Below are 24,082 nucleotides of genomic sequence, written 5' to 3'. Positions count from 1 at the left end.
TTTTTTTCATAAACTAAAACCAGACTAAAACCAGCCAGTGCATATCTCAGCAGATTACAAACTCCAACAAAAGCTATTCTGAAAGAACACATAGGCTTCTTATTAAGATTTTTTTTAATTGCGTGCAGACGGAGTAGCGGGCGACAGCTAGTGATCATATAATTCTTACTAAAACTAATACGTTTGGAATTAACGATGAATGAATTGGGAGCACCAATACATTAACAATTATTAAGTGTTGTTTACAAAGCCTTGTAAACAAAGATTTAGAATCTAACTGTACGATTAAACATCTAAATATATTGTCAGGTTCATAAAGTGTTACAAATTACTCGCGCACTCCAGAAATAATTTAACTGCGTTATTCCTGAATATCTCAATGACCCAGTAATAGAGGCAATTTGAAGGCAAAACACGCGTCCAAGTCATTCGTTGCTCGCTTATTAGACTAATATAATTTACATTGTATAGTATACGTATGGTTTTATTATATTAATACGTTTATTATCAAGTTATATTCAAATTAGGTCTTTGTCGCATAACTGGTTCTCGAGACTTCTGTTATCATTTGCCGATGTACATACTAAATAAAATTATACGGTGCTTTAATTTAGATCCATAGGTCTAATTTACGTGAAAGTTATAATTATTCTCTGGTATTTAATTATTAAATGTAACTTCAGTTACACAAAATCAGTAAATTGTACAGAAATAGTCGTTATTTCTTGCTTTCATTTAATTTTAAATTGCCATTGAATCTGATAAACAGCTTATGTATAAGGTCAACGTTTCAACAACAAAAAGCTTTTAGTAAATTCAATGAAATAAAGCAATTTAAAAAGTTTAAAGTAACATGCATTGTAATTGTACAAATTGTAAAAGTAAATACGTGTAATAAAAATAAAATAAAACAAGTTGTTTCGATGTACATAAAATCATTATACTTGTTAGTCTACATTTTTATTAGATTTATATTTACTTAAGTATATAATACAAAGTATGTACTTAACAAGAACATTATTCTACGTCGCTTCCAGTAACAATGACGCCGCCTCCTAGAATTAACATTTTGAAGATTTATTACTGTGCTCCTATATTTCTTATTACATATAGTTAGGTATTATTTCATATTTTATAATTGAAACGATAAAAGATATTTTTTTTTAATAATTGTACCAAAATTATAATAATATTCCCCCTTTTATTTTATTATTACCATCGCTATTTTAAAAGGTAATCTTTCAAAATTGTCGCACTCAAAAACACTACTAAAGTAAAGTTAATGAAACGGCAGAGTATTGAAGACGAGGCAACCGAATTCTAAGCCGCTTATTTCTCAAGATATTCGATCATCCTTGTCGTAAATGTCGATTTTACATCCACATATATCAAGTCAATCTCCGTGCTACGAAAATATGACGCAATTCCCTTATCGAAAATGATATCAGTACGCATTCAGAGCTTACGTTTCTAAGGCGCAAGCCGCGAGGGCCTCGGGCAACGACTGTAGGGAGGCAAAGATGCATTCTTCCAGAATTGTGATTTCTTACACGCTCATACCAATAAAGCGTATCGTAAACACATATCGTATCTCTTTTCATCCCTTTTTGTATCGCAAACCACAAGTTAAGATTAAGAATTAAGTTCTCACGTTGTTTTTTTATTTTGAAAACGAAACTTTTGTACTGATCATTCATAACAATGTAGGTAGGTATAATAAATATCTCCTTTTTTGGTAATCATATAAAGGCATTAAATATTATTACAAGGTTTAATATTAATGTTGTTTTACCGACAAAAGGGTGGCAGAAATATCATTAAGAACTTTAATTTGTTAATATACGTTTTTTAAATAAGTAAATGATGTAAAAACTGCACACAGAATGTTTTTTATTTCTTTTATTCGCAGCAAAAATGTATGGTTTCAACTTATTAAGAAGCTCAAGTCGCAGTGAGATTTTATTGCCACTGTCAAGAAGTAGCTTATCCTTTAAATTTACTATACGTCGTAGTGTTAGTACGGCAGACAATGGGATCGTATTTTTCTATTTTATTTTACATGCCCATACAAGCTTTGTTAAAGACTACAGACTCGTAAAACAATTTGGGCTGTAGGAATATTTTTATTACATGCTGAGGTCAAAAGATTAGGTACTTAACTTTAATATATTAAGGAATTTTATGTTTGCCTTATTTATTCTCAGAACTTGTTTTTGATATTTTTTTCTTCTATGACATTACCGTTAAAGTTTTTTTTAATCCTGTCAAATTTCGTATTAATTTGGTTAGCAAAACTTAATCTAACATTTACCTTCATTAATACTTAATATTTAAAATGTATGATGATAATAAAATAATTTTACATTAATATTAGTATTGATTAATATGGATTACTCGTGTCCAGGTGGCTGCGTTGTGGGCGTCCAATGTATCCGCGTTCATTGGTCCGCAGGAGACGTGCGTGCATGAGGGCCGCATGGCCGCCGCCTTCAACCTTCCCATGGTCAGCTACGTAAGTGTTGCGTAACACCATCCACTTATGAATCACGAACCACTTTGATACGTAAAAAATGTTTGGGAATACAGGTTTTGTTATTTTTTTATTCGAAGGTGTTTTCCTTAATAAAGCCTACATTATAATTTTTGAGTTCAAGTATATCCTAATTAATGATACTGTGTTAAAGAAAAAACTACACAAGAGAAAAAAGGTGAATAGATAAAGTTAACGGTTGTTTCCCGTTGGGCCAACAATTCCCATTGGACCGATTGGGCCAACGGGAAACACCCAAGGTAACTTTATTGAGTATATCCCGATACCTTGAAGTTATGCAAAAAAAATTAAGCATTTAGAAGTAAAATATGTGCAGATATAATATGAAGTGAGCTTTGTCAAATTACGTGACTTTGCATAAAAGAGGAGACGAAGTAGGTCGAATTAGTCACTGGAGAGGACGTCAGAGGACAAAGTAGACAACATTCCTTGAATGTATATAATTACCTTCATTAGTACCGCAACAATGGCAAAAATTCAACACGCGTTTATCATTTATCAGATTGTATCTGGAGGACATCAGCGAACCGTTCAATTGATATACAATAGTTTAGCTTTATTGCGATTTTATCATCTTAATATCATGATTTCTAGAAGCTGTGTGCCAATTTCTCCATCGCTTGAACAAAATCCAATGCTGGCGTGGAATCGTGCCAGGCACGTTTGTACAGATAACAGGTTGTTTGAATGCTACAGACGATTAGGGGGCAGGTGAAAGTGGTGTTTTTGTACATTAAATTAACAAGACATCACCTAAGAGTTGAATACTGAATAGATCAAAGCCTTAAATTTCGTAAAATTAAATGTTGAATCATAAAAACTCTGTTGTTTGGCTAACAAAATATTTATAGTTAATTATTGAGATGTCTTCTCTATCGCTTTTATTATAATCCTAAACAAAGACAGTGCACAATTTTTATACCCTATTGTAATTCATAAAAATGATTTTTGGTTAGTAAAGTCATTTGAAGCTGTAGTTACAATATAAATAAATCAGACGCTGTGATACCTGACATCAAATATATAACATGTATTTTACGTAGTATTGTTGCATAAAAGTGACCAACCCTAAAGATGGTTCTTAGCTTTTTTATTTTTTATATCTTCTGATATGCAAGCTTATCTCATAGATTATTTTCTTAATCAGATGAAATACAACATGAAATGTATGAGATTAACGTCTTGCATGCATAAGTAATAAGTCGCACGTACGCGTGATATATTGCGCAATTCATGTCATGCAGAGACAAAAGATCTGATAGATTACTATATACGTATATACACAGTGTTTTACATAAACTATCCTTTATACCAAAACCTATATCTATGCTATATATAATGAATACTGTTAGGTTGATCACGACAGTGAAGTAAATTGCTTGTGTCAATCTCATCCAATATTTTCAAGACACTTCAAGGCTTATGCAAATTTCAACCTCCTTCTTATCTTTCGTTTGATTGTCTTCTGTTAACTACACGTTATAAAATGCCAGTAGCTTTTAACAAAAACTACAAAAGAACAATCTTATTTGCACACAAGAAAAGTCTTTAACTCAACAGTGTCGACTGAAGGACAACCGTTTAGTCTTTCGGCACGGGTTTTGGAGGGTTTAGTACTAAAGTGACACAGTTAGTTATGAAGTGGAATTTCAATTCGTTCCTTTTTTGTGTCCTAAAGTCCTAAAGATAGGTTAGTCTTATCGTTTCTTAATGTTGGAGCGTCAAGTAGGCGGCAGCAACAACAGTTACAAGTTGTCAAACTTTCTTAAAAGTGTTATTTATATATTGATCTAGCGTTTTTTGTGGTATTAACGATTTTAGTATGTTTGTAGTTCTGTCGCGATGTGGCGAGCTTCACACACAAGCGGGACTACGCAACGTTCGCGCGCACCCGGCCTTCCGACATAGACATCTCGCGCGCCGTCGTCGCAGCCCTCACGCACTTCCAATTCATGCATGTAAAATATTTTATTACATCTTTTTACATATTAGAGTATACTAAAACTTCTGTTCCACTAAATGCTTAGCCGAGATTGTTATCTACAACGGCGAATTTCCTACAGTACATAGGTATGCAGAAGAAATAGAAGCCGTGATTTTACCTATTCCAAAAACGTTAGGTGATAACTATCTTTTGTTTTTATTGTTTCTAATTTGCGTGTGGTTTTTATCTACTATATATTAAACTGATTGTAATTTCTACAGATTTGTGTCGTGTACCTATGTGCTCCAAACCATGACTACACTCGACTCGCGAAGGCTATCATAAAGGCAGCTAAGGATAGACAGATAACAGTACTATCAGCGAGAGCGTACAATCAGCCGTATTTCTACGAGAATATTAAAGAAAACGTCACCCGCAATCCTTTTATAGACGTTGTTAGAGAAACTTACAAAACTACAAGAAGTAAGTGACACTGATTAATCTTACTAATATTATAAATACGAATGTTTAAATGGAAGAATGTTTGTTTGAAGGTATCTCGAGAAACGGATCTCGATGAAATCTGGCATAGATATAAAACATAATCTGGGATAACACATAGGCTACTTTTTACATTTATAATTCTTGAGGACGGAGTCTGGGCGACAGCTATTGATAATATAAGTCACGGTTTTACATTTTGACTGCTTATTTGTGTTTAGTCTAATCTGACTGTTTTTAATACATTTTATGATATTGTTACTGTTGTATCCAGTTACTTTATTATAAAAATAAATGAAAACTTCTTTTTTATTTCTTACAATATTCACAAATATACAATTAATTAGTTTTGTTTACACCATTTTGTAATTAGTTTAAAATAATATTATATTGGCATTTTCGTACAGTTGACCTTGGTAAATTAAGGAAGAGATTGAATTTACTTACTAAAATAAATAACACAATCTATATCTCTTACAAAATAAAGTTGCTTTTCGTGATTGTTGTAATTAAATTGTTGGAAATAAATTCAAATAACAGATTGAATTTCGTTAACTATAATTGTCACATTTTTCATGTTATGTATTATTTATTTAACTTTTTATAATATTTACAGTAGTATATTTTATGTCTTAAATTTAATTATCTTATTTATGTATTTTTATGTTTCTCAGTTTACGTGTCTGTGGGTCTCTACCACGATCACATCGGACTTATGCTGGCCCTGGATTCTTTCAAACTATTAGATTCAGGTGAATATGACTTAAACGTAACTATAGTGATAACATTACCTATAGTATCCAATGACTCATGTTAATAATGAAATAAGTCTTACAACGTAAATAATTTAACACAATTTACTCAATTAAAAAAATACTGGCAGTTTTTATGCTCTAACTTTTTATCTTTAATTATATTCTTATTATTTGTCTGTTCATATTTTCGAAGGTTTTTCGATTATTTTTAATTAAAAATACCAATTAGTCATTCCGTTTTAAATTATACTTAAAATTATTATTCATAATATCAACATTTTATATACAAACATTTTATAATACAAAGTTTATTTTAGTTAACGCTAAACTCCCACGGGAGCTGTCTTTGATTCATTGTAATTGAATTTCTAGACGATAAAATCTGCTTATCTTTTAACTTTGAAGATTTGAAAACTAAGTCTACAATTTAATGTGGAAAGTTTCCAGTTACGAAAGAACTGAATAGCAATACGTACTACTGAAAAATAACACAAACATATATCTATAATATATGTTATTAGTATTTACTGAATATAGCCAACTAGCTTATGGTATTAGAAAATACGATTACAATTTAATACTAAGATCTAATAAATTCCACAAAATATCCCCTTTTTTTAATAATAAGACGCATTATTGCCGAAGAAGTTAATCAGTACTTCCACGACTCATCATCAGTTTACTACACGTCCCCACCGAGGGGCTCGGAGCCTACCCTAAGTTACGGGTGACTAGGCCATAATCAACCACGCTGGCCAAGTGCGGGTTGGTTGACTTCACACATATCTTTGAATTTCTTCTCAGATATGTGCAGGTTGCATCACGATGTTTTCCTTCACCGTAAGAATGTCGGATAAATGTACATATGTAAATCAGAAATCGAAAAACACATTGGTACATGGCGGGATTCGAACCCAGGACCTGCAATCTGCAATTGCAAGTCAAGTGCTTGACCCCTGAGCCACCGACTCCTACCATAAATGTACAAAATTGAAAAAAAATGAATTAATGCATTTTACAATTATCGTAAAAGTCTTACCTTTATGTAAACAGGCTGTAAAAGTAACGGCATTTAAAGTGTTATGCGCCATACAATAGCAGATGGTGTTATGAATGAGAAGTAGCACAAATCGTCCGCAGAAAAGCAATATAGTGCGATGAATTGTTGGTACACAGTACGTTCTTGCGATGTTTGATATATTGTGTCGGGGTTAAAGAAACATGTTATGAATTTTTAACATTTCTGTATTCTTAATATAGCTATAAAAATATTTTTAATAAAAAGTGTTATAAAATTAATAAACACAAATAACTTAAAAAAATCACGATTCCAGTGATTATTGAAGAATGCACATTCAGGATGCGTTTTATTGTGAATAAAATTAAATCAAACGATCTGTTGTCATGACCTAATTTAACTTTTTAATATTACAAGTATCGTACTACTTTATTTAGGAATTCTGTCTCAGTCTCGTTAAATAACTACATTATTTGTAATGTTTTACATGAAAGTTGAATATAAAAATAAAACACACCTTTAATCATAAGAAATTATATTTTTATTAGCATATTTTAAGATACGAGTACATTATAGTACAAGTAGAGTAGTACAAGACGCAATGCTGATGTAAAAATCTTTAAATCTCTTTAATCAGTCAAATCTTACACTGTCTAAATCTTTTTATACGCAAACAGAATGATAATGTTATCCTTTTATATCTTAGACCTTGACTGTATTATTCCAATAATAGTTAGTTTATTTAAATATTCGTTTTAACCTTTTGACAGCCGCTAATTGATATTTATGCACGTCATCAATGCTGCTTCCGGTATAAGGATTTTGTTATTTGTAAAGTTCACATTTCGTAAGCTTACGCATTATCATATTTCAATAATCATGATTTCTGGTAAAACCTACTCAGTTTCAGTTTTAACAGCAAAGTTAAACCTTCTCATCAAAAACTTGTCCAACAATTTACGTCATTGTCAATAGGTATATACAGTCGAGGACATTTATTTTCTACACATTTTGTTGAAATGTCAATTCTCTTGTATCTTATTCACAGTTAGGTCGAAACTTTGTTATACACGTGCCAAAATATAACTCTTATAACGACATATTACTACACTATGTTAGATTCTAAGTGGGAAGCGAATTAAATTCCTTGACCTTTGAATTACAATGTAAAATATAGGTCACTACCAAGCTTACATAGTGATATGAAGTAGAGTGTTGACAGGTGAGTACGCGGCAATCGGTGTAGACGTGGACAAGTACGAAGCTGAGGAAGCCATCCGCTATCTCTCTGGGCCTCTGCGCAATGAACCATCTTCAAGAACCCTACATGCATTTCGTTCATACCTTGCCGTGGCTCCGTCGCCTTCGCCGTCGTACCCTGCCTTCGCGAGGGAAGTTAACACGAGACTCCAACTACCACCGTTTAACTTCACAAATCCATTACTGAAATTGGGAGGTGGGAAAGTGGTAAGATTTTCTATTAATTAAGTATATGTACTATTCCAGTTTATGTTTATTTTTATTCATACTGTCATGAATAATTAAAAACCCGGGGAAGTAAAAAAAACAAAATTGACGCGCTTTTAATTGTTTTGTTTCTAAGTAGGACAGAAAAGTGCCTAGAATTTTTGTGAAGCGAAAAAAGTTTATAAGATTAAAAAAGGTCTTAGTATGTTAAAGGCAATATTAGCAATACGCTTGAAAATAGCCGATACATATGCGCATAATCACATTCTTTGTACGTCCTCTTTGTTCAACAGCCGCTTGTAGCGTAATGTTATCCGACATATAACAACACTACTTATTGTCTCTAGAATTAAATCCAGAACATAATATGTTATATGTTTCCGACACTTTGATTTCTTAAAATAATTATTTATCTAATCTGTTTAAAATTGTGGAAATAATTAATAATGTTTTGTTTTCGTGCACTAATTTGTACATATAAATTAGTTTTTGTAACAAAAATATACCAAAATTTTTCCATGAAACTAAAACCTGCATAAAACTGCAGGAATTAGTACTTTGCATATTCAGCTCGCTTGCACTTTTGTTTTCAGATAAAACGTAACTCTGCTACTTACTATTTTTGCATACTTACTTTTCATGGCTTTTTTGTTACTATGGCCTTAGCTTCATATTTAGATATAATCATGAATTTACATACATATATTATGTACTGCACTGTAAAAGAGTTTACTTTTTTTATAAAATAATCTGCGTAGAAATATAATAAATATTCTTACCATGTTATGTAAACATTTAAATATGTATAATATATATAATATCTCATTTAAATATGATTACAACAGATTCGTGTAGAAGCAGCGTGGCTCCACGACGCCGTGTGGGTGTACGCGCGGGCGCTCGCCACCGCTCTTAGCATTGGAGAGGACCCGCGGGACGGCAGAGCTTTGGTGCAGTACATTAGGAACACCACCTACCGCAGCGTCATGGGGTAAGTTAATACACATTTATTAACTAACTATTAAATACTTTAGAACCTGTAAAAACTACTAACTACTTAAAACGCTTTGTAAATAGATGCTGAAAAACATTTACGATAGAAATCATTTTTGAGATGAACGCAAAAATTATAAGATATTTATCATGTGTTTACCTAATCTTGTCTAATAGTTGGATTCGTTGAATCGTGAAATTAGCGAAATTAGATAATCCTACGACCGGAACAACAAGACCTGTTAGTTTAATATCGTAGGTTATGACAGTCACTATCCGACTCGAAGGACCAATAAAAAGAAATTGTCGTGGACGGTGTCGACTATAAACACAAGTTGTGAACTATCGCAATTTTCACCGTGGCTTCGTAATAAGTGTGGACGATGTAATTGTGAATGCTGACTGCGTACAACAAAACTATGCTACGAGCACATTTTGGACATTGCTCCGTCGTACTTGCGATGCAGCAAGCATGCAAATTGTTTTAAAAAAATCTTCCGGGCATTGTCCGCGCCGCGTGCTATTTCTCCAGGCGTTACACTAATAGCTTTTATAGTTATTCTGTTCTATTATTATCTAACTGATGGCTGATGTCAGTGAAAATAGTTATACGAGTTTTTTTGGAAGCAAAAGTCGCACCAAACGACTTTTCGGCGAATTTCAGAAATAATAATATTTTAGTATAATTTACGTTACTGGGATATATTATTGTTAAAATAATAATATAAAGAATAATAATGGAGATAAAATGAAAGTGAAAAACAACCCAAACAGCTACTAGTTTATTTTTTGTTATATATTCACTAATATTACTAAAATGAATCAACCCATAACTCATATTTGTTTTACCAAACTTCTGTGTATGAAATTTATAACATATCTCATCCTAACCACAACTTCAATAGATGTTCTTTGTCTTTTATAGCCGACGGGCTTTGCGTCACAAACTTTGGGACGTACGGTCTTGTTTATTCTAACCGATCCTGACACTAGGCTGAAACTAGGCTGACAACCCTTTATACTGTTTACGTCCTTATACGAATATTATATACATTTCATAATAATGTCGTAATTAACAGTGGTAGAGCCCGTAACAATAACATCTATTGCGCGAATGGGCCGGCTAGAGCGGTGAAATACCACAACCAAACAGAAGACACACACATACGATCATGTGAAGGGGAAGTGCTTTCACGTTTTGTCTTCCATGTCTTTTCCTTCCCGCCATACTCTTGTAAAGAAAGGTAGAGAAGGGGGCATGGATTTGGCAGAGGACGGGACGCATAGTAAGAAGATACATCCTCGTTCTTTGCGTATATTTATGTATTGTCTCTAATAATTCTTAATTTGTCTTTGTCGATATAAGATATTGGGTGCATATGGATGAGAATGGTGACGCTGAGGGTAACTACACATTGCTATCAATGGACCCCGACAGACCGCCAGGACTCTACCCGCTTGCAGTCATGCACAAGAACGCACCGGTAATTATAAAACTAATTATTAATTAATTAATCTTTATTATTGTTCCTCAGGTATTACAGTTGTCCATTGATGTCGTTGATCAACTCAGTGTAACTGCGTTATTTGACCCTATCTCTTATAAAAAACGAGCCATCACAGATTTGCCTTATTTACATACATATGCTTTTGCTTATTTATCATCACTTTACCATTCAGTATTTCGGTATTGTAGTACGATTTCGTGAACAAAGACAATGAAAATCAAAACACAGTTGCAACAACTCAACTCGTATCAATATTTACGAAGCCGCCGTTATATGAGTTTATCCTGTTAACAGATCAAAACGTAAATGTTACAAATATTTGCTAATTTATAAATAACCTAAACACAATCCTGCTCCAGTAGCGCTCTGTCCAATCTGGCATGAATTTAAATACCTCTACAAAATATTTCACTTGAACTACTTCGGCCTAGCTGCTGTCAACTAACTGCCAAGAAAATTGACTCGTTATTTGTAAATAACGATAACATTCACTATTTACGATACGAAATATAGAATTCAACGGGATACATTAATTATATTTTATTTTGTAGGACATCGTATTTACATTTGATGATGAAAAAATGTGTTTCTATAAATTGTCATACAAAGACAGTTCGGAAACAAATTGCTTGTTATATTTAAAATATCATAGCAATATTTCTTTTGATATTCAAATATCGTGGCCGAAACGAACAGGAATCTAATATTAGTTTTATAATAAAATAAGAGGAAAAGTTTTAAAGAGGGTAACATTCCTTTCTAGAACATTCTGAGAATTTCAAATAAAGAAAATGGTTTTCTTCGTAACCGAGTATTTATACGACATTGGATTAAATATATTACATTAAAATTGGCATTGTAATTATAATATGATTTGGAAAAGTTTAACGATGTCGTACCTTCTTATAACTCTTAAGCGAATTCAATATTTGAAAATAAAACATAAAGGAAGGTTCCTACATTATGTACGAATCGATGAAGTGTATATAAAAAAGTTCTTCGATTGTTTTCCTTTTTATACTATGTATATAACACGTATAGACGATTTATTTCAATAAACACATTTTTTTACATTTTGGTGTCAACATTTACAATGTATTCAATTGTGTTCAGGAATTGAGATTCATGCGGGAAATGAAATGGCCGGGCGGTCGGCTGCCTCTCTCCGAGCCGCCGTGCGGATTTAAGGGAGAAAAGTGCGTTAGTAAGTATAACATTGTTATGTTAATACACATCAAGGATACGCGCAAAATACCCACAGCGATCGTGAGTGGCGTTTTCGCTTTAGCCTTAATAGCTTACATGTGCGGTCCATTACTTAAGGTCGGTGATTTTGTTCGCTGTTGTGGTAAAAAACTAATAGTGTACAGTCGGGGTCGACATTAACCGCAAGGCCGAGTGGGGCGGGTCCTGTGGACGTCATGAGGGCATCGCACGCGACTCCCGCGGCGCCCTACACCACACATGGATAACGTTTCAGACTACACTTAGCTTTCTCTTTACTGCTAATCGTAAAACAAGCTCACAGTTGTCTCTATATTGTGATATATTTTGTTAAAAGGAACATTTCTTTACATTTTCCTTAAGGGATTTCAATTCATTCTATTTATATCTTAATAGTGTTTTGCAAGAAGAATAAATTCATGAAACGAGAGGAGATAAATACGAGTAGTAATGCTTCTAAAAGTTATCTTACTTATGTTTATTTAGCTCAAACATTGTAATGTTACTTTAGCTTCGACTAAAAATACTTAATACCACGAATCCGTTAGCATATTACGGCGGCTGTAAAAAAAATCTATTACGTTATATCCTTTATCTTTTAACGTTACATAATCTGACAAATTGTATAATCTTGAAAGGGTGAGCGTGTCATTTCAGAAGTTACGACTCTATAAAATATACAGCACCGGTTTATAATTTTTGATGTCGGCTCATATCATCTTTATAGATGAATACATACTTAAAATTTTAATAATGTTATCAATATAACACATTAGTGTTAGAAAAAAGTGTTCCAGTTACTATTTATGAGGCTAATCAATTTGCTAGTAAATATAGGAACTAAAAAACAATTTCATAAAACAAACAAAAGGAATTGAATTTATTTAGTAAATATTTTATGATATGTTCTATCCGCCTAATTATATTTTCTTATGATGTTTTAGTGGACTATTACGACAAAATTTATTGGAACATGAATTACGTTTTAGCTACCACTTTGTTGTGGTCAATTTTTTTTTTTAAATTACGAACATTATAATTTTAGGATGGAAAGTGGGACACAAGATGTATTTAGTTATATGTTGTTATTTTCTTTGATATGTGGCATGTTCCAATTAGAATCATTAATTTTATATCAAACACGAATCTCGGATAATAATTTCGTATTTTTATTTTTTTTTTATTCTTTGGCCACATCTCGAGTACTTTTGAGAATTTTACGTACGTAGATAAAAAGTGTACAAAAGTCTAAAAAAGTGTGAAAAAAAGTCAAGAATATCTTCTATATCCTTGTAAGTATCATAAAGCAACTTAATACATAACTTAATTATCTCTCTTTTACTCCCATTTATATTTTCTTGATTTGATCATGATGAAAACATCAATTTATTTTTATAAATCATTTTTATGTACAGTTGCTCAGAACCTATAAACAGGTTGTCGGCTTCCTACGAAAATACCGAAACAAATTGTATCGATGTTTCAAATTGAGTTAGACCAAATCGAATTCAATTTGTTTGCGAAAAGATCTAGGCTTTCGTGCTCACCGCTCAAAACTCACTTTATGCATCAAGAATTTTCGAAATTACATTTCTTATACATAATCTTGACAATCGTATGGTTTTTTTTATCAAAAAAAATATCCATTCTTTTAAATAAGTAAAATAATCGTAATTCATTTTATTTCAGTTTTTTGTCCATATTTATGAATACATTTAATCAATACATCAAAGAATATTTTTTTCATAATTATTTAATTCAATTAATACACAAATTGTCAAGCTGCAAACAATCTCATGAACTTCTCCAGTACCGCAGACTGAGGTCTTTTGACAATCATCTTAAAAACTCCTTGAATTAAATTTGAATTTTATTATCACTCATAAGTAAGGTTTTTTTGCAATTACAAAAAACCTTTACTTTTTTTTGTTATTAACATTTTTCCCTTAATAAATTTCTTTTATATTAAAATATGATTTAGAAAATTTCATAAATGTATTATACGTTTCGTTAGAAAATAGGGATAATACGAATTTTCTTATATTATTCGTACTACGTTTGAAAAGGAGAGATTACGGGCACCGAATGCTTTGTAACCCTCCGTCTATTTGATGCTTCAACTGTCCGCGAACCTTCTTTGTATCATGCTCCTATGAAAAACCATTGATATGTGATAAGAAACCGAGCTAAAATTACAATGAAACATTTCTATTCTAACACAAAGGTTTTTTTTTTGTCCATTTATTTTTTATTTCTGTTCATAGCATTGACTTATACATCTGTTTGTATGTATCTATACAAAGAAACCTATAATGTTATTGCTTTCATATTAAACTGAAATTTGATGCGAGGTTACTTATTGCATGAATAGCTGACGCACTCCAGTTCTTCCAGACTATGTTCTACATCTATGCCAAATTACAACAACCGTTCCACTTAATTTATTTTGTTCAAAAGAAAAAAAAGCAATATACATTTAAACGTGTACATTTATGTTATCTGTGTTCTTCTAATTGAATGACCGTCTCATATGTTTAGACATTCCCGTACTTGTAATTTATTTGTCTTATCTAGCGGCTTTATTTCCACGGACCGACGACCGCTGTCTCATAGATAATAAGGTTATTCAATTAATTTGGTGGAACGGCTCAATCCAGTCATCGTAAGCTCTCACTCGTCTTGCTCGTAAATATTTAATTAACTGTATAAAATATACACTTAATAAACACTGGAGATATAATTATCATTCGGTATGATTAGGTTGTATGCTTAAAAACTTACCATAGAGTAATTAACTTTTAGACATATCCCGGGGAAAATAATTTAAAAATAAAATTTCTAAATGTAATTTCAACAGCTATACTTTATTTTGACTCCAATAAATAATTTGTTTATGTTTGGATATTACTCAGTCAATTAAGTCACCATATTTCTACCTCAAAAAAGTTTCAGGCCTTGTTTAAAGCGCGAACTTAAGTAATTAACGCGAATTAAAAAAACGAACTTCTCTACTTTACATATTATTTCAAGCTGTTTGTCAAACAACGATCGAATTTGTTCTAATCGCTGCAATAGTTATTTACGACCTACACTTTGGAAACTTGACGGCTCTTAATAGCTCGGGCAAAGTTAATCAAGTTCTGTTTGAGTTACAAACTCTTACTCAAGTCCGAGTTTAAGCCTTCGATTGAATCTATTCACTCGGGGTCGCATTTATGACAGCTAGCGATTAGAAAAGTTTAAGGCTGCAATTTGTGTTTTATGCTGTTTCAAGTAATGAAAAATTGCCCTTTCTAATAAGCTAAAGCTTTATTTTTGTTGTTTCTTAATTATACTTTTATACCTTTAGTAATAAATTTTGTTACCAATTGAAATAATCCAGAATAATGCCCACATACGATCCAGTCAAAGTTGAACTGAACAAAAGCAATTTTCGACAATATATCAATTTGTAGCGGATCGCTTCATTGAGCAATTAAATCCGCTAGTCTAATTTTATTGGCTTACACTTTAAATAAACGTGTATCATCTAGGTCACGTAGGCGCATGGGCACTAGGAGCGTCGGGTGGTACTCTGGCATTGCTGGCGTTGGCCGCACTGGCGCTGTACCGCGGTTGGCGATACGAGCAGGAGCTGGACTCTCTACTATGGAAGATTGACTTTCGTGACCTCCACCTACCCGATGACGAACAAACTGACAACAAACTGAGTAGGTAAACGGAACTTCTCTATGTTGTTTGCATGAGTTCGTAGAAATGGTTTACTAGTCATTCAAAGTGCTTGTTTAATATTGCTATTTTCTTGCATTTATTTGTGATACAGAACTGTATGTTACTTGTTCTAATGTACTGTAATTCTTATGTTCAAATATCGAATGTACCTATAAAGTTGTTCAGAACTGATGTTTTCCAGCAAGATAGCAATGCTGCCGTGAACAACAATTCGTCCAACAACATGATCGGGAGCTGTGAGAAGGGCGGAGGTGGTGGTGGGGGCGGGGGCAGCACTGGGGGTGCGCGTTCCAGCCAGGTCTCGCTCAGCTCCAACCCCGATCTGGACTTCCGTTACTCCGCCATCTTCACCGAGGTCGCCTTCTATCGCGGCCGTCTGCTCGCCGTCAAGCGTGTGCGCAGGCAGCACATCGATATTAACAGAGAAATTAAGAAAGAACTTAAAATTGTAAGTATTTAGTATGTCATGTGGCTAAAATATCTGAAGGCCTATAAAACCTTATAAACTAATCCCACGTGAGAATGATAAGGCCAGGAAGATGTAGAGGATTTCAACACAACACGTGCCTGTATTTTGTTAAATGTGGATAATAATTTTAGGATCTTTAATATCCACAAAAATACTTCTCTAATGAATTCGCATGTTACAAAACACCCGCTATTAGTCCATAATGACTGCGCATACAGTTAAGCTTTATGGAAATATCCCCTTTTCTATTACGCTTTAAGAATAAAGACGAATGATTGATGTGTAAAGCCTATTACGCGGTCGATAGGGAACATTTACTTAAGCTGAAATATGAACTGTACGTGCATTATGTGTGGGAAGCGCGTACCTAAGCCTCTTAGCAAAATCAAATACCTTATCAGGGCCCCGCAAGCCGCAAAACAAACAAAATTTCCTCCCGAATACCCGGGAATGTGCCGACGTATTATAAATCACTTTCATTTATTTCACTTTGAATAATTGTCTGTGTGATTGAAATGTACCACGGAGCTCGGCGTTTCTATTTATATGAATATACTAAGGTTTATTGCTGGCTTCATCTTAATGGGATCGTTCATATCAGCCACATTGTATTATGTAAAATGTAAGAAGTCCGATCTTTCCGATGCATATTCTATTGGTAATTTTAAATACTTACGCGACGAAAGCTGTTGATCTTCTCTCTTCTTCTGTTATCAAATGATATATCATCCCCCTACATGCATTAATGGTTTTATTGGTGATCGTATCTTTACTGTGTTTTCATTAAATAACATATAGAATCTTTCGAAGGGACATAAAATGAATTCATGGTAAGAGGATTACATTTCTCAGCGTGCCATTGCTAACACGCTTCGTCAAATTAATGAGATTTGAAATAATACGAAATATTATATTATAATATTTTGGTATAAGTTATTAAATTATAGCTAATGAGGGATCGTATTTATTGCAGTAGAATTGGTCAGTAAAAATTATAATACCGTTGAATAGTACGAACTAGCAAATTGGCAAGAAAAATGACTTTTTCCATGCAAGTGTTATTCACGTTTTCGGCTTTTTTTTTCAATAGTTACATCATTTTTAATCTAAAAAATAATCTTCTTCATAGCTTCATTTTGCTCCTAGTACTAGCGTCCAAATAATTTCAGTCGTATTTTCCAACAAAGCCCCGTTAGATAAATAAAATAACGTCTCAATTTAGACCGCAATTCACTTTCTCTGACTAAAATATCTCTTAATAGAAGACAAATGTTTATTCCACTTGATAACACAAATTGAAAGCAAAAAGTACTCCGACGTTTACGCGAACATTTCCACTGTTTACACATAATTACTTAAATAAATTTTGCCCATAGTGTTTACTTATGTTTACTGTGTTATTTATTTATGATTGAGATTGTTTAGTAATTTAATTAAATAATAAAATCACACTATCTTAAGTGTATTAGAACATATATATGCTTACCCAAACTCACATAATGAAGTTTGCAATACTTTCTTATTAAGCTGTTTTCGAAAAAAGTTTTTTTTTTAAATGCACGTGAAAAATCTACTTGAACTATCTTGGAATAGTCTAACTAGAGGTTAGGCTATATCTCTGGATCGCGAACTTTTAAAGAGCACTGTAAATAAAGTTGATTTGCTCAGCTGCAAGTAACTTAGTACTTGTTTGTTCAAATCAAACTCCAGTTCAAACCTCTTTTCAGTTTTATAGTTGTAATAGTACGTCAGTACTATAAGACTTAAAGTTTCATGGCGTCATATTACAATAAACTCTTTTAAATTCATTTAAGTAATTGCAAATTATTGGAAAATGTTATATGATTTTTTTTATAAATCAGCATTTTATGGCGTGTATTCTTTTACATTTTTCCCTCTTTATTATTAACTGACAAGGGATTTTATAGACTTTGATGAATGTTCTCAAAAAACATGCGTGATTGATCGAAGACTGTACACCTCTATGTAATAATCGAGAATGATTCGCTTATTTTGGGTTATTTATATATTGTTACAAGTGCCTTAGGTACAAAATAACAAATAATTTAAAGGCTAAATATGTTTTTACCAGCCTGTTTCGTTTGTCATGGTGTACGCGTTGTAAATTGCCAATAGGGTAAATTATTAGCGTGACGATGTATATATTTTCAATACAAAGCAGAGTTTTAACATATTATTTGTTTGAAAAAGTATTCGTTACCATTCCATGTGATTAAGGCAGTATCGTATTCATCAAACAATCTTATCTTACTAATACTGTTTATTAGGAGCTATCTCCAGAACGGCTGCATGGATCTTGGTTGAAATTTGCCATAGATGTAGAACATATTCTGGAAGAAGACATAGACTACTGTTGAACTTTTTTTTTTAATTCCGCGCAGATGTTCTCGCGGGCAAAAATTAGTAATTATCTGTTTTATAGATGCGGGACTTGCAACACGACAATCTGAACGGTTTCGTCGGCGCGTGCATCGAGCCGCCGAACATTTGCTCTCTTTCTGAATATTGTACCAGGGGAAGCTTGAAAGTAAGCTTAACGTAATAATAATCTTATTGTTAGTATTATTTATGAAATTTAATAAATTTAAATTATTATAAATAAATTGCAATTTTTTCCTTGTTTCCTTTATTTCTATTTGTTATTTCATTTTTGTTTATTTTATTCTAATTTGTATATTTGTCGTTTTAAAATAAAACAACGTTTTTAATAAGTTAAATAGTACAGTTGAGGGTAAACAACAATTTATTCTTTTCCCTATATAATTAAATAGTGTTGTTATTGTCTCATGTTACTTTACATCTTCAAGGATATCTTAGAAAATGAGGACATCAAGTTGGACAACATGTTTATCGCGTCGCTCGTTGGAGATATAATCAGGGTAACTACCAAGAACTTAACTAACTTCAACCGCAACTTAAAGCTTTCTAATGAATATGACAATTTTATTGATAAAGGTTTATTTGAACCACATTTGTGACTTCATTTTGTTTATTTTATTTTAATAAAGTTACTAATAGCTTCTAGCTTCAACTATTTGTAAAATCGTAGTACATGAACCGACTAACTGTAAATTTTTAACAACGTCTTTGAGAAAAATATAAAATAGCTTGTATGAATATAACCTGATGTTTAAAGGGCATGATATTTATCCACGAATCTCCGCTGCAATATCACGGTGCTCTGCGACCCTCAAACTGCCTCGTTGACGCGCGCTGGGTTGTCAAGCTGGCGGACTTCGGACTCCGGGAATTTAGGAGAGGGGAACTACCGCCCTCGGAACCTGGTGCACTTCGAGCACATATTGAAGGTATTATGATGAACATGATGAAAAAATTCAATCAATGGAAGACGCCGTTGGATTGTTGGAAAAAGTACTAGTGGTCCGTAACGTAAAAAAAGTCTTCCGCACGTCAGACGGGCAATGTATTTTTTCTAAAGTTGATTGATGCTGTTCAGACAAGTGCAAAGCTTTTGGGTTTAAACAGATATTTAAATGTCATGTAGATTACAAAAGTACCAGGAACCCATAACATAGTAGAAGACGTGCAGGTCTGCTGTATTTGTCGCCCGAGCTGCTCCGCGCTGCGGGCTGGGGGCGAGGCGGGGTGGGAGGTGCGCGGGGCTCCCCGCAGGCGGACGCGTACGCTTTCGGTCTACTGCTGTATGAACTCCACGCACGTCGCGGCCCCTTCGGCAGCGACGCGCCGCCCGCGCCCTCGCTGCTCCGCCGCCTCGCCGCGCAGGAGACGCCGCCATTCAGGTAGGTATGTGTCTTTACGGATACATACATACAACTCTATCACAATCGAACATATTTACTATCATATCGTAGAACCAGGTATAGTAATTGTTGAAATATTGAGGCAGCTAAAACGGCGAAAAACCCATTACTTTTTATAGAAACAGCGTGATGGATTTTTGCGTGTCGAATAAAAAATTTAATAAGTACAAAAATTACTATGTTCTCTCGTGTTTATCTGTGCTTATTCCATCCTAAAAATATGTTTTTCAGTATAGTAAATGTGTAAACTGATATATTAATTTCCTAAAACCATTCCAAGAGGAGGTCGACATTTGTGTCATTAAAGTGGCTACGACAGTCACGTATTACGAGTAGTATAATAACCCAGCACATTAAATACCAATTCATGAATGTGTTAAATAGAAAATATTAATATATTTTCATTTTTCACATCTAAAATAGCTCCACTACATTTTTAGTCCAATGAATATTATGTTGGAATACAAATATGCAGTATCAAAATGTGTTTAATCCATAGTTCATTTGTCTTATATGATCGATAAATGGAAAGCTCAAGTGTTTTCTGGATATTGTGTGCAGACCTCCACTGGATGCCTTGTCGGGTCGATTTGACTGCGTGCGCGAGTGCTGCACCGAGTGCTGGGCGGAGGAGCCCTCGCTGCGGCCAGACTTCAAGGCCATCCGCGCCCGTCTGCGCCCGCTCAGGAAAGGCATGTACGTACTAAATCTCTATACTAATATTATAAAGTATTTCAGTATTAAACTTTTCAACTAGCTAGCAGTTGCATCAGACAGGGTCTAACTTTATTGAAACAGTTCGAAAGGTTACAAAAAACTCTCAAGCCCTGCTAAAGCTCCTAATAAATACCCGGAAAACCGTTTTCAATTGTGAAATAGAGTCGCTATTTTTAATAGGTAGGAGTTCCCGGTACACACCTTACTAAAAGTCATAACTAGAGCGTAAAGATCAGTCACCGTAACTCCTGTTTGTATTGACTTGACCTTTTATTAGGTAACCGAAATTGTGATGACAAAAAATAATGTAACTTAATTTTCTTTGAGTTTGATAATGATTAATTAAAAAATTATTACCTTCCTAATGACTTTATCCCTTTTATAAATATTTTAGGAAACCAAATATATTTGATAATATGATTGCAATGATGGAGAAATATGCGAACAACCTGGAGGCACTCGTAGACGAACGCACGGACCAGCTGCAGGAGGAGAAAAAGAAAACCGGTGAGAATAAGTATTTGGTACTTGGTAAAATCAATTATCGAATATTGATTTCATCGGTCAGTTAACTTATCGTTTATGTTTAGAGGCGTTGCTGGAGGAGATGCTGCCGGCGCCGGTGGCGGAGCAGCTGAAGCGCGGCCGCCGTGTCATGCCCGAGAGTTACGACTCTGTGACGATATACTTCAGTGACATTGTCGGCTTCACCGCCATGTCTGCGGAGAGCACGCCGCTGCAGGTATTTACAAAAAAAATCCAACACCGTATCTTTATATAATAATTGATCCGTTTTTATCTTGATGTTAAAAAGCTTTGTGTATCATGTCGTTATTAATACGTGATCGTTATTTGCAGGTAGTGGATTTCCTAAATGATCTGTACACGTGTTTTGACTCGATATTAGAAAATTTCGACGTCTACAAAGTGGAAACAATAGGGGATGCGTACATGGTGGTACGTATTTTTTTATGAACACATCCTTACGTATTTTCATATAGGTAATCACGTTAGTGTAAGATGTATGTAACATACTGCAGGTGTCGGGGCTGCCGCTGCGAAATGGCATAGCGCACGCGGGCGAGGTCGCCTCGATGGCGCTGGCGCTGCTGGCGGCCACGCGCGCCTTCCGCGTGCGGCACCGCCCCGACCAGCGCCTTCTTCTGCGTGTCGGCATGCACTCCGGTATACGCGCAATGTTATTTCTGTCTTCTGATTCAACTCACACTAACATAAAATTCGTAGCTCACAGCTCATCTTGATGTGACTACAAGTCTTTTACAGATTATGTGAGTCCACGAGCCGCGAGCTGCCTGCTGCCTAGCCGGCTTTTGAATTATCGGCCAATTTCGTGTAGGAACTATTCGGCCTACCAGAGACCGTTGGAGCACGATGTTGTTCTTATACTAGTGTATTATTAACATAAGTGTGTTTAAAATTATTTCAGGTCCTGTGTGCGCCGGTGTGGTGGGCTTGAAGATGCCCCGGTACTGTCTGTTCGGCGATACAGTCAACACTGCCAGTCGATTTGAGTCCACCGGAGCACGTGAGTTTATTTATTTAGCTAGTTATTTTCACCTACATTCCCCAGAGGAATTCTGTATTACAATTGCGACAGACGGAGATTACAGTGGCAGTATTATATTATGTAGAGACAAGTTTTAAATGGACGTTTCATTTGTATTCCAGCGCTGAAGATCCACTGCAGCGCGGCCTGCAAAACACTGCTGGACAAGCTGGGCGGCTACATCCTCGAGGAGCGCGGCATCGTCTCCATGAAAGGCAAACGAGACCAGGTAATAATCGTTGATAACAAGAGCTCCAAAAATATGGCATTTGAAGTTACCCTATTAAACTTTTCTCCAATCACAAATATTCTAAGTAGAAAAGTGGTCAATACTTGTGTGTAATTTTTCCTCAGATGACGTACTGGCTGCGGGGCGAGGAGGCGGGGGCGGCGGCGGAGCGCGCGCGGCGCCGCTCACTGCGGGCACACGCCGCACACGCAGCGCACGTCGCGCACGCCGCACACACCGGCGGGGACGCGCCGCCCGCAGACCGCCGCGGACAGCGCAGCTCACTCAAAACACGTAACTGGAAGAACCAGCTCGGCGGACTGCATAGGTAACCCTTACCTCTGCAGTGTGTATTAAAGCTAATATAATAAGAATAAGGTTTTATGCTAGGAATTTAAAAATAGAAATAATTAATAACGGAGTCATGTACTTTGTTTCAGATGTTGCAGCTTGGAATCTCCAAAGAAGTTACGGTTTGCATCCGGCAACCATTTAGAATCTCACACGGACAGCGTGCTACATCACAGAAGCGACGAGTACCTCATGGAGGTTCTAATATTTTTCATCTTTGTTCTTCTCTACCTAATTGGCTTTGTTAAATGACTATTCCAATTAATCGGTTAGAGGTTTTTGGTCGTTAGGCTTTTGTAACTTTCGTTATAAACGTAGGTGGTGGGCGAGGGTCGTCCGGCATCGCAGCGCAGCGACCTGCTGGAGGCGCCGAGCTTGCGGCAGGAGTACACGAGCGTGTCCTGCCCCATTATCGAGCACGTGGAGTCCAGCCCGGTAGTGCCGCTCGGCGAGCAGCCCGACAACAAGCTCGTCACACCGCTCGACAAGCTCGGCGAGCATCTGTCCGCGCCCGCCGACACCGCCTGCGACATTCGCTTCGTTGTCAACGGCTGTAGTTACGAGAGCGACGCCGCCGCCATTCCATTACTAGCTGATGCATGAATGTGTCAATAGGTGCCTCCACGAGCGTCTTTCTTGTCAATCTACTTATGCAAAATTCTAAATGACTTCTGAGAACGAAATAAATGTACTTACTACAATTATTATAATAGTTTTTATGTAGCAATGTATATCAAGAAATTCGTTCGTGGAGAGATATTTAATTGTAATTTATCAGTATCCCTAGTCAATAGCCTCCAGTAGACTCGTCGCGATGTCGTTTCCTATATATTCTGCTCCGTTACAACTGGATGTGACTCGCCGTGTTAGCTAATTTAACCATGACTATTTGATGTTTTCATTGTTAGAAATTATGTAGTTTTTAAGATTGCCGAGCTCTCACTATATCTACTTTTCAAACAAGATATGCAAAATTTTATATCCACGCACTATGGTTTTGTGTCGCAATGTGTACTAAACCATGTGAATGTCTTGTATCACTCCATTGTTCATTAAATTAAAATAGTATGTATATGTAACGAGCGCTACATTAGTATGATGGAGTCTATTAACTACCAGTTCACAATAACATGACACCTAAATCAAAAACCTCACCCAACCCCCATTTCTCGGGGGTATCATGTTATTGTTGACGGGTATTACGAGTGAGACGCTCGTGACGTCACGCGGCCGGCAGTAATGTGATCTATGTCAGTATTATTAAGAGAACTTG

The 24,082-nt window shown here is 35.0% G+C and overlaps 1 protein-coding gene across 1 annotated transcript in view; it reads left to right on the top strand.

Moving 5' to 3' along the window:
* Window positions 1–22,790, top strand: part of LOC106128207 (guanylate cyclase 32E) — a 34,483-nt gene extending 11,693 nt beyond the window's left edge. Inside the window, exons 4-25 of the mRNA XM_013326499.1 lie at window positions 2,405–2,512; window positions 4,384–4,509; window positions 4,757–4,958; window positions 5,651–5,728; window positions 7,972–8,216; window positions 9,062–9,207; window positions 10,576–10,693; window positions 11,831–11,921; window positions 15,475–15,651; window positions 15,859–16,121; window positions 18,586–18,690; window positions 18,971–19,042; window positions 19,300–19,471; window positions 19,714–19,924; window positions 20,507–20,641; window positions 21,057–21,169; window positions 21,253–21,404; window positions 21,521–21,619; window positions 21,703–21,847; window positions 22,110–22,208; window positions 22,352–22,458; window positions 22,584–22,790. Of these exons, the coding sequence (XP_013181953.1) occupies window positions 2,405–2,512; window positions 4,384–4,509; window positions 4,757–4,958; window positions 5,651–5,728; window positions 7,972–8,216; window positions 9,062–9,207; window positions 10,576–10,693; window positions 11,831–11,921; window positions 15,475–15,651; window positions 15,859–16,121; window positions 18,586–18,690; window positions 18,971–19,042; window positions 19,300–19,471; window positions 19,714–19,924; window positions 20,507–20,641; window positions 21,057–21,169; window positions 21,253–21,404; window positions 21,521–21,619; window positions 21,703–21,847; window positions 22,110–22,208; window positions 22,352–22,458; window positions 22,584–22,790 (3,171 nt within the window). The remainder of the gene's footprint in view (window positions 1–2,404; window positions 2,513–4,383; window positions 4,510–4,756; window positions 4,959–5,650; window positions 5,729–7,971; window positions 8,217–9,061; window positions 9,208–10,575; window positions 10,694–11,830; window positions 11,922–15,474; window positions 15,652–15,858; window positions 16,122–18,585; window positions 18,691–18,970; window positions 19,043–19,299; window positions 19,472–19,713; window positions 19,925–20,506; window positions 20,642–21,056; window positions 21,170–21,252; window positions 21,405–21,520; window positions 21,620–21,702; window positions 21,848–22,109; window positions 22,209–22,351; window positions 22,459–22,583) is intronic.
* Window positions 22,791–24,082: the final 1,292 nt, after the last annotated feature.

Source organism: Papilio xuthus, unplaced genomic scaffold (genome assembly GCF_000836235.2).
Source record: "Papilio xuthus unplaced genomic scaffold, Pxut_1.1 DF828780.1, whole genome shotgun sequence".
Lineage (NCBI taxonomy): Eukaryota > Metazoa > Arthropoda > Insecta > Lepidoptera > Papilionidae > Papilio > Papilio xuthus.
Note: the sequence above shows the minus strand (reverse complement) of the source record. Positions and strands in the feature narration are given on the sequence as shown.